General features: G+C 66.9%; 3 protein-coding genes across 3 annotated transcripts in view; all 3 read right to left on the bottom strand.

Moving 5' to 3' along the window:
• Positions 1 to 7,239, bottom strand: part of PFL1_02433 (uncharacterized protein) — a gene marked incomplete at both ends in the record, with an annotated part of 8,083 nt that extends 844 nt beyond the window's left edge. The window contains 2 exons of the mRNA XM_007879950.1: positions 20 to 3,216; positions 3,810 to 7,239. Coding sequence (XP_007878141.1) covers positions 20 to 3,216; positions 3,810 to 7,239 — 6,627 coding nt within the window. The remainder of the gene's footprint in view (positions 1 to 19; positions 3,217 to 3,809) is intronic.
• Positions 7,240 to 8,063: 824 nt separating this feature from the next.
• PFL1_02434 (uncharacterized protein) lies at positions 8,064 to 9,386 on the bottom strand (the record flags this gene model as incomplete). Its single annotated transcript, XM_007879951.1, has 3 exons — positions 8,064 to 8,353; positions 8,464 to 8,573; positions 8,707 to 9,386. The coding sequence occupies 3 exons, from the start codon at positions 9,384 to 9,386 to the stop codon at positions 8,064 to 8,066; spliced, it is 1,080 nt and encodes a 359-aa protein (XP_007878142.1).
• Positions 9,387 to 9,709: 323 nt separating this feature from the next.
• PFL1_02435 (uncharacterized protein) overlaps positions 9,710 to 10,525 on the bottom strand; it is a gene marked incomplete at both ends in the record, with an annotated part of 1,141 nt that continues 325 nt past the window's right edge. The window contains 3 exons of the mRNA XM_007879952.1: positions 9,710 to 9,955; positions 10,071 to 10,169; positions 10,292 to 10,403. Coding sequence (XP_007878143.1) covers positions 9,710 to 9,955; positions 10,071 to 10,169; positions 10,292 to 10,403 — 457 coding nt within the window. The remainder of the gene's footprint in view (positions 9,956 to 10,070; positions 10,170 to 10,291; positions 10,404 to 10,525) is intronic.

The raw sequence follows: 10,525 nt of genomic DNA on the forward strand, positions 1-10,525 counted from the left end.
GGTTCGAGGCGCGCCTGACCTTTTCCGAGATCCAGGCCACAACGCCGCGGCGCACGACGAGCTCGGTGGCCACCGGCGGAGTGCGCGCCAGCCAGACGAGCGTGTCCTCGATGAGAGCCTTGACGATCTCGTCGTCGTCGCCGCCGTCCTTGTTGGACGCAGCGGCAGCGTGCGGCAGTCCGCCGAGGGCGACGCTGTCGTACAGGCTGGTAAGCAGCTCCCAGACGTGCCTGCGCTTCCACACCTTCCACTCGGGCTTGCCGCCGGCGCGCGCCACGTCGCGGAGGAAGCGCAGCATCCAGATGCGCTCCTGGCGGTGCGTCTCGCTCGACGAGTAGAGCATGTTGTACAGCAGCGGCACGTCGGTGCTGTCGAGCGTCGGCCGCTGCAGCAGGAACTTTTGCAGCAGCGGAAAGGTGAAGAGCGACGGGTGTCCGATAGAGCGCAGCGTGTGCGCGACAAACAGCGTCGTCGTCAGCGGCAGCGAGGGCGGCGCCTCCCAGCCGCGCTGGGCGTCGTCGTAGGCGTCCTTGGGGATGCAGCCGCGCAGCAGGTCGAGGGCGAGGAGGACATAGTCGCGCTGCGCAAAGCCAACCTCGGCGACGCTCGCATAGCACTTGCCGAGAAGCTCGAGGCAGCCCTTGCGCATGTCGGGGCACCGCGAAGACAGGCCGCACACGACGACGCCGAGCACATTGGTGCGCAGCACCTGGAGCCACTCGAAGCCGTTGACCTTGCTCTCGGCCAGCGAGCCGGCGAGCAGGGAAAAGAGAAAGACGGGATCGTACCGCGTCGTGGCGTCCGAGTGGCCGGCAGCTTCGTCGCGATCGACGTCGGCGGCGTAGCCGGACCTCGCAGAGCGGCGCAGCGGGATGGCGCGCGGGTACTCGGTGCACGTCGCAAACGCCACCGCCGGATCGAGCGAGAGGAGCGCCTCGAGCACCTTGTTCTGCGACGAGAGGGCGTCGGCCGACATGCCTGCCGCCGGGCTGGCCCAGTGCCGGGCGAGCGAGAGGAACGAGGAGCCGCACTCCTCCTCAAACAACCGGAAGACGTCGAGTAGGCATCGGTCGGCGAGCGAGACAGTGCCGCCATAGACGGCTAGCAGCTTGGTCATCAGCGGCAGCGTGGCGAGCTCGATCGGCTGGCGCGAGACGATGGCGTGGATTGCCTGCACAATCGTCAGCCGGTGCTCGTGCTGCTCGTCTTCGAGGCGGGCCCTGGCCTCGTCGCTGTCGTCGTCGTCGAGGATGGCCGAGGCGGTTTTGTCGGCGGGCTGCAGCCCATCCTCGCTGCCGACGACGGGCGCCAACAGCGGCGCGGTGCCGGTCGCGATGGCCTGGAAGTCGCCGTGCGACGTGATCGTGGAGAGGTACCTCGACAGCTGCGGTGTCTTGAGAGCCGATGCGGTGCGGCAGAGCGACAGGACGAGCTGGATGGGCGCCGAGCTCAGCATCCTGTTGCCCAGGGCGGCTTCGATGACCGGGTCTGCCAGGTGGCCCTTGACCTTGATGGCATCGGCGAGCCTACCGGTGGACGCGTCCTCGACGAGCGCGGTAAACGTCCTGATGCGCCCGACGAGGTCGATGTGGTCGTTGTCGTCCTCGGCGAACCGGCGGACGAGGTAGAGGAGGCCCTGGTCGATGGAAGCCTGCACGATGGCCGCGCGCTTATCAGCCGGTCCGGCGTCGGAAGACAGCACGGACTGCGTCAGAGCGAGCAAGCCGGGTGTGAATGTGTCCCTCGGCTGCAAGCCCGTCAGCAGCTCAAGAACGGCATCGAGGACCGAGGCGAGGCCCGTGGCGAGGCCTTTGTGCGAGGCAGCCTGCACGAGCGTGTCCAGGCAGGCGCACAGGGCCATCTCGACGGCGACCGAGTCGGCGCTCAGCGAGACGGGCTGCTTCTTGGATGCTGCCGGGCGCAGATCCACCAACGCCGCGCACAGCAGCTTTCCGAGCCGGGCGAGGACGCCCTCGGTCCAGTGCTGCGCACCGCGTCCATCGTCGACGAGGTGACGCAAGGATGTGCGGATCGTGAAGGCGTGGCTCCTGACCTTGGCCTTGGCGGCGTTGGCGTCGTCGCCGACGACGATACGTGAGAGGAGTGCGGCGACCAGGTCGACGTTGGAGCCAGAAGCCTCGAGCGCCTTGAGGAGGAGCGCGTCGGTGCCGACGAGAGCGTCGAGCTGGAAGAGCTGCTCTACGCCGCTGCTGCGGCTCTCATCGTCGTGGTCATCGGCCGGCCAAGAAGTCTTCGCCGATGCTGCCCGGTCGAGGAGGACGAGAATGAGGCTCGCGCTCCGCTCGTTCTTGTTGCCGACGCGGCCGATGAGGCCGGACAGCATATCGGCCTGACCGGCTAGGCTGCTCTGCGCCGCTCCGGTCGTGTCGAGGCCGGTGCAGACGTTGAGGGCCTCGAGAGTCAGGGAGACGCTATCGGCGAGGTCGCCACCGTGGCTCTGGGCCTGCAGCGATGCGAGGAGCAGCTTCGTCGCCTGCAGCAGCGCATCGTCGTCGGCGAAGGGCGCCAGCTTGAGCAGCGCCTGGAGCTGGGATGCGGGGCCAGTGCCGCCGAGAGCGGCGAGCACCACCTCGATGATCGGCGCGACCAGCCTGCGATGCATCGACGACGTCGGCACCAGCACCTGCGAGACGACGTCGGCGATCTCGACGATCAGAGGCAAGGCGTCGGCGCGGCTGCCAGACAGGCACGCGAGGAGCGACGACTTGGCAAAGACGAGGCGCTCGAGGTCGGCCGCATCGAGGACGCCCGAGGCGACGACGCGACGAAGGATCGAGGCGGTCTGATGCAGTTGCGGGTCGGTGCTCTCGACCGAAGACGACGACGCGAGGCGCTCGATGGCCATGGCAGCGGCAAGCTTGGCCTGGACTGGCGAGGTCCACGCATCGAGCTCGTCCGGGTCGATATCGTCGACGTCCACGAACGGATCGACCTCGTGCTCATCCTCGAGCTGCTGAGCCGCCGGCATGTGCAGCAGCGGCAGCCGGCCTAGCTTGGACGAAGGGAAGCTGTCGCCGAGGGCCACGGCGAGGTTCTCCTCTGTGGCGTGCAGCTCCTGCAGGATCTGCGGGGCGCCCGAATGGCCGAGTGCGCGGAAGGACAGCGCCTTGCGACACAGGCCCGATACCGCAGCCTGCGAGAGCGGCCGCTGGGCGATGCGGAGGAGTCGCCGGACATCGGCAGGAGAGGTGGCATCTGTAGTTGCATCGAAACAAAGCGGCGGACAGCGTCAGTCGAAGCTGGCCGTGGTACGGCGGCATGTTGGCAAAGTGGCCCTCGCACGCGGCGCGGAGGGGGCCATGGGCGCAGGACAGGTCCATACGCAGCAGCGCTCGCTAGCACCACCGCCGGTAGCGCCAGTGTGCATGTGTGCGCTAGCGACAGAAGCCACGGCAGCAGCGGCATAGGGGACTGCAAGTCCGCTAGCAGCAGCGGAAGCAGCAGCGCCAGCGACGACGAGGTCATCGGTAATGTGCGTGAAAAGGTTTCTCGTCCGACGCCCTGACGGGCTATCCGAGTAGCGGTTCTGTTATGCTAATGCTTAATCCTTCCAAGTCGTCGCTGGGCTGCGAGGCACTGCTGCTGCTGCACTGCTGCTGCTGCACTGCTGCTGCTGCACTGCTGCTGCTGCACTGTTGCCGGTACTGCTGCACTGCTGCCACTGCTGCTGCACTGCTGCCACTGCTGCTACACTGCTGCCACTGCTGCTGCACTGTTGCTGCCGCCGCCGCTGCTGCTGCTGATCCGGCGCGCTGTTGGAAGATTCACGGTGCGAAAGCGGTACTCACCTTCAAAGGGATCCTCGCCATCGACATCCATGCCGGCCGACGACGTTCCTTGTGGCGCGACGCGCAGCGCCGCGATCGAGGCACGCAGGGTCTTGCAGAGGTATTCGCTGGCCGGCGTGAGGGACGCGGCATTAGCCTCGACGGCCTCGACGATCTGGTCGACCACGCGCTCGAGGGCGACGAGCGAGCGGCCGGCACCGACGAGGTTGGGGAGCAGGCGGTTGAAGAAGGACAGAAGCGCCTCGACGGTGCCGGCCTGCGCAAAGAGGCCCTTGCGCGCGCGGATGGCAAACTGCTCCAGCATCGTCATCAGCAGCGGCGAGGCCACCAGGTCGTCGCTGCGCTGCTCGTCGCCGCGGGCATCGTGCGCCTCGCGCAGCAGCTGCCGTGCCGCCTCGATGTACCGGTACGGCGTCTTCATGCAGCGCTGGGCGCACTCGTCGAGCAGGCCCAGCACAAACGTCTGATCGTCGCTCAGCGACTCGACGGGGCCCAAAATGGCACTGCCCTCGCCCTCGCCGGCACCTGCCGCATCGTCGTCCTCGTCGTCCGAGGCCGATGCGGCAATGACGGCCGTGTTGGCGTCGGTGCGGGGCAGGCTCTCGAGCCACGCGGCCAGCTCGCGCTGGTCGTGCTCAAAGAGGGTCGACGGCGCGACGAGGCGGTCAAAGAGCTCCTCGCACGACGCCTTGACCTGGTCGAGCGGCGTGGTGGTGTACACGCTGAGCAGGAGCCCGAGGTAGCTCCTGGCGGGACCCTTGGATCCGCCGGCCCCCGAGACGGTGGCCTTGGCGCTCCAGTCGAACGAGAGCTCGGTAGAGAGTGCAACGATGCGGAGCGCGTGGACCTGGCAGAGGGCCTGCAGGTTGAGCTTGACCGGCTCACCGTCCTCGTCGAGCGTCGCCCGCCGCAGCGGCGCCATGAACGAGTTGGTGAGCAGCTTGCCGACGTCGAAGCGCGAGTCGAGCGCCGAGCTGGGCACGGCGAGGTAGTAGAGCCACAGCAGGCGCAGCGAAACCTCGATGAGCAGAACGTTGCTGCTGGCGCTCGACGGAGGGCTCGTCGCTGCAGCGGCGTCGGCGTCGCCCATCTCCTGATCTGGGCTTGTCCCGTCCGATGCGGCGGCGACAACATCGCCATCCTTGGTGGCGGACGCGCCTGTCGCTGTCGTGGAGCCGGACGGGTCGGACCCGGTGAGGTCCTGCATGAGCTGGACGACGATCGAGATCTCGGGCAAGCGCTTCCGCGCCTCGATCTCGACGGTACGAGCCCTCGTCCGCCACGGCCCGTTGTCGGCCTCGTCGAGCTGCAGCGCGGCATCGTCGCACGTGCGCCGGAAGCGAGAGAGGCGCTCGAGGCAGCGGCAGAGGATCGAGGCGGTCGTATGGCGCACCAGCCGGTCCGGGTTGTGCAGGCCGCGGGTGAAGAGCTGGCGCGAGAGGGGCGACGGCAGGATGTTGGAGAGGATCGTCGACAGCGGCGGCGGCTGCGGAGAGTACGACGAGAGGAACGTCGGAGATGCGGATGCGGATGCGACCTTGGCCTTGGCGGTGCCCTCGGCTATCCTCTGCAGCCTGGCGTTGCGGAAGGACGGCAATTCGAGCGACAGGACGCGGCCGACGTAGGCAGCGTTGCAGAGCCAGCGCGAGCTGGTCCGCGGCTCGAGGGTGAGGCCGCCGCACGCCGTCTCGAGGTAGGGCCCCACCAGCTCCGGGCACGCGCGCAGGATGCCGAGCGCCAGCTCCTGCTGCAGCAGGTCCTCGGTCACCGATAGCCGCGGCAGCACGCCCGACAGGGCCTTGTTGTAGATGTGGCGGCTGAAAGCCTTGCGGCTCCGGCTGCCGCCGATGCGCGCCACGACGCCGGCCTCGTCGTCCTCGTCTGCCTCGTCTCCGGCCTTTGCCAGCTCGTCGTCGGCCGCCGCGAGAACGCCGTCGTGGTCGTTGGCGGCGCCGCCCGCGCCTCCGCTGGCGCTGGCGAGCCTGGGATACCAACCGCGATCCGGGTAGCAGACGCCGAAGCCGGCGTGGGTCGAGATGCTGAGGAGGAAGTGGTGGGCGAGCTCGGCGACCGAGGATCCGCGGACGCGCGCGCCGTCCTCGTCGACCAGCAGGCGTTCCTCGTCGCGCTCGTAGAGCTTGATGATGCAGGCGCACGCCCACTCGTTGAGAAGGCCGGCCTTGCGGGCGCGGGGCACCTTGACGTCGCAGACGAGGTCCTCGTGGAGCGAGACGAGGACGTGGTGGACCACGTCGGGCGGGTCGGCGACGAGGCCCTTGAGCACCTGCGGCAGGTGGTCGCGGCCGAGGTCGAGCAGCTGCACCTTGAGCGACGACGAGTAGGTCTGGGAGAGGAACGCGAGCAGGAAGAGGATGTAGAGGGTGCGGATGTCGGGCCGCTGGAGCGAGACGACGCCGTGCTGGTCGCCCGACGGATCGGCGACGGGCGGGCGGGCCCGCGACTTGCCCTTGTCGTGCTTCTTGTCGGCCTTGTCGCCGGCATTGGCGTGGTCGATGGCACGCCTCCTGCGGCGGTTGAGGAGGCGCGGGAGGCTCTTGAGGGCCCAGTTGAAGCGGTCAAAGACGCGCGAGGCGAAACGGCCGCGGCCGAAGCTGGCCATTTCGCGGAGGAGGACGAGGCTGGCGAGGACGGCGACGTCGTTGTTGACGTGGCTCTGGTCGCGCGCCTTGCCGTGTCCCGCCGCTGCGCCCGACGAGGTGCTGTTGGAGATGTAGTTTTGCAGCAGGTCGAACCACGGCTCGTTGGGCGAGAGGAGGCGGGCGATGATGGCCTCGCCGAGCGCCTGGGTGGGGAAATGGGCCGAGAGGAGGGGGAGGAAGTGGGCGAGGACAAAGATGGGCAGCGGCAGAAGCGGGCCTAGGGACTGCTTTTCGGCGAGATCCCATGCGGCAAAGATGGACCTTGCGGCTGCGGCTGCGGCCGACGAGGGTTGGCTGGATGGCCCGCTGCTCTCCAAGGCCTGCGCAGCTGCTACGTCTGCGTGGTCCTGGCAGAGCTGGCAGTACTCCTGTACGATCTTGATCCTCGCATCGGTCGGGGGTATCGAGGTCGGATTGGCCTGTTCGCTCCAGGTGAGGTTTGTCTGGAGGCGGAGCTGGTGGAGCGCCTGCCTGAGCGAGTCGGCCGAGGTGGTGTCGAGGGCCTTGTGGATGGCTGCGCCGGTGAAAAAAGGCGCGCGGGATGCGGCGCTGCTGGTCTGTGGCCGCTTCGAGGACGATGGCGCCGCCGATGTTGGTTCGTCGCCTGTCGTCGTCGCCGTCGTCGTCGTCGTCGTCGTCGTCGTCGTCGTCGCTGCCGCGGTCGTCGATGGCCCTGCCTCTGGTTGAAGGGGGGATGGTGCGGCGGCGGGTTCAGTGGTGGTGGCCGCGTGCGATTGGGGAGCGCCCCTCTTCCTCTTCTGTGCTGCCATGGTTGCCGACGATGTCACGCCCGCGCCTTGGATGGACGGCAGCGGCAGGGACAGAAAGCGAGGGGGGGCGTGGATAGGGCTGGTGGTGGTGGCTGTGCTGGAAGCTGGGAAAGACGACAGCAGAGGCGAGCTGAGGCGAGCTGAGGCCCGCCAGAGGCGCGCGGAGAGCGAGCTGCCAGGAAGGCACCGCTGCGCTTTTTTCCCTTTTCTTCCTGGATTTTTTGGATTTTTGGACGGCGGCTTTTTTTTTTTTGGAGGGCGCCGGCGTGCGTGGCACCTGCGGCAGCGGGGGTTTGAGTTCGGATCCGTGCCGGTGCGCGTCGCTCGTTGGGGACCCTCCTCTGGCTTCTGCTCGACCTCAGCAGACCTCTCTCTGACTGCACACTGCCGCCCCCTGGGCTCTCTGCTGGACTGCCATTTCGACGCCGCTGCGGTCACGGCCATGTTGCAGTCGGCGCAATCAACAAGGCGTGTCGATCGTCAGCCTCGCGCTTGCCCCACTGACCCGTCCGCGTCGCTGCTCGTCCTGGTCCACCGTCTTCGCTCGCGCGTTCTTCCTCCACCCTCGGTCTCATCCATGTCACTGGCCATCAAAACGGCGCTGTCTGTGGCCAGATCTGACCCGCACAATACACGATGCACGCCCCGCCAGGCTTTCGTCAAAGAGGCGCATCGCGGACCTCGGTCCGACGCGGCGACAGGTGGCCTTGGTCGGTCCGGTAGAGGGAGACGGCCGAGAAGGCCAGGTCATGGGTGCAGAGTGACGAGTGACCCAGGAGGCCTTCGTGCTGGCCCCATCGCATCGCGACGACGCAAGCGAGATGCTACGACGACGATGCCGCCGCCGCCGCCGAAGACGACCTCTTTGCGTTGATCCTGGCGGCGTAGACGGGCGAGAGGTCAAACACCTCGATAAACTCGGTATCGGCGATGCGTGAGCCGGCGAAGCGCGCATACTCTTCAAAGATGGACGTGTGCGACCAGCCCTGCAGGCGTCGCAGCAGGCCCGCCATGCACCCGACGCGGTACTTGCCCTTGTTGCAGTGGATCAGCATCGGCAAGTTGCGCGGATCCAGAATCGTCAGTAGCGCCGAGGTCACCATGGTCGAATCCACTGCGAGGCGCCATGAGGGCGAGAGAGAGGGACGGTCAAAGAGGAAGGATGAAAAGGTGAGATGGTATCGACGGTGACATAGAGGCCTCGGGGGGAGGGGAACAACCTACTCTCGGCCAGCGGCTCCTTGTTGAGGTCGAGGCGGAAGTGAAAGATTCTGATACCCTGACTCTGGGCCCACGTCGTCATGTTGGTGCGATACTCTTCGTTGGCAAGGTACCTGCTCGGCAAGACCATGTTTGCGTGCGTCAGTACGAGGTTCAGCATCTCTAGGCCCGCTCGCTCGCTCGCTCGCCTTCCCACCACCTTTTTGAAAGGTCGATCTCCGAGCTGGGACAGTCGGGGGTACGCACATGACGCTCTTGAGGTTCAAGCGCTTGAGGAAACCAAAGTTGCGCTCGTTTGGATGCCCGCTTCGGTAGACGCCCGGCGAGATCATGTCAAAGTTGAGCGGCGGCACGACGGTCAGGTTCGACTGGAAATGGTTGTGCAGCGGGGGCGTCGCGGCTTGCGTCGCTGCACGTGCCGTCGTCGTCGTCGTCGCTGTCGTCGTCGCCGTCGATATGTTGGGACGTGCTGCCGTCGGAGTGGTCGGTGGTTGTGTCGTCGTTTGCTCGCCGACTTTCGGCGCAGTTCCTGTCGCTGTCGTCGATGCGAGCGTCGCGCCCATCGCGCCCGGTGGCGCAACGGGTGCGCCCGCCGCTGCTGTTGTCGGCGCTGCAGCTTGAGGCGGTGCATCCGGTAGAGAGGCGCCTACACCGCCGCCACTGCCACCGCCACCCGAAGGACCGAAGAGCGGCGCAGTCATGGCCGCCGTCGATGCGAGTGTAGAGTCGGCCGCCGTCGTCGTCGCCGTCGTATCCTCGGTCTCGGCTCCGGCCTCTTCTGAGCGTCCGACTACGTCGCTCGTCGTCGTCGTCGTCGTCGTCGTCGCCTCTGCTGGCGGCCTTGCAGGAGGGACCCCGTCCTCTCGGCCCTTGTCGTCGCGCAGCCAGGTCCTGCATTTGCGAGGCGTCGCATCGCGGCAGCACATCGAGGGCAATGGATTGGCATCAGTACCGAGTCGGGTGCTTCCTGCGGGACCGTAGCAGACGTCCGGGACCGTGTCGCGGTTTGCTACATCGATTACCGTTGGGATTCGCAGCGGAGCCATCGTCGTCGCCCGTCCTCCACGCTACTCGTATGGTACATTTTCGGTCGTTCCGTCTGCGATCAGAGAGATGGCCGACATCGTCCAGCCCAGCGCCCAGCGCCATTCGCCCTGGCCCTCTTCCTCGTCGCGTGCCGTCCTCCAAGTCTTGTTCCTGGCGGATCCTCCCGTTGTGCGGCCGTTGGCTGCGGGGGGCTGAACGAGACTCACGAGGCCTTTGCCGCGGCACCGCTGCCGCTGATGCCTTGCTGCTCGAGCTGCTCGCGCCGCTCCCTTCGTCGCTTGACGTCCCAGTTGTGGACGCGGGCCGTGTTGACCTCCATGATGGTGATTTGCTCGCGCAGGAAGTCGAGGTCCTCTTTTGCGGCCACGAGGCTCGTCTCTGCGCTCTTGAGCTTGGTGGTGAGGAGCTCGATGGCCTCGTCGAGCGGGTAGGAGAGCATGACATTGGCCTGACGGGTGCAGGCGGACAGAGGTTCGGCCAGGGTGGAGCCGAGCAGGGCATCTCGACTCAGCGAACAAGGCAACGGGGGACAAGCACAGGGAAGGAGAGCGGGCGCCACGTACTCCGAGCCAGAGGTGGACCTTGTCGGTCTGTTCGAGTTCTGCTTTTGCGTAGAGGGTCTCGTTGAGCTCAAAGGTCGTCTTGATCGGGTCGGGGTTGTCCTGCGGCGGTCAAGAAGGAGCGCGGTGGAAGGGCAAAGAGAGGAAGGAGTGTCAGCGTGGACAGATGGAAGGAGAAGACCCGGGGGCAGTGACGCGCGCCGATCCGTGTCGAGGATGCTAACCCTGCTCTGCTTGAGGAACTCGACCATCTGGAGGGTTTTCCTGATGTCGGGGATCTTGTCTTCGAGGCCGCCCCTCCTCTGTGCCGTGTTCATCTCCATGAACTTGTATTTGCTGAGCGCGAGGGAGGGGTGGGATAGCGTGCAAGCGGAGGGATGGGAGATGGATTGAGCGACGTACGGCCATGGGCCAGGCGAAAGGGGGGGGGGGGGGGGGGGGGGGCGTGGGGCGTGGCG

The sequence above is a fragment of the Pseudozyma flocculosa genome, assembly GCF_000417875.1.
Source record: "Pseudozyma flocculosa PF-1 unplaced genomic scaffold scaffold00007, whole genome shotgun sequence".
Taxonomy (NCBI): domain Eukaryota; kingdom Fungi; phylum Basidiomycota; class Ustilaginomycetes; order Ustilaginales; family Ustilaginaceae; genus Pseudozyma; species Pseudozyma flocculosa.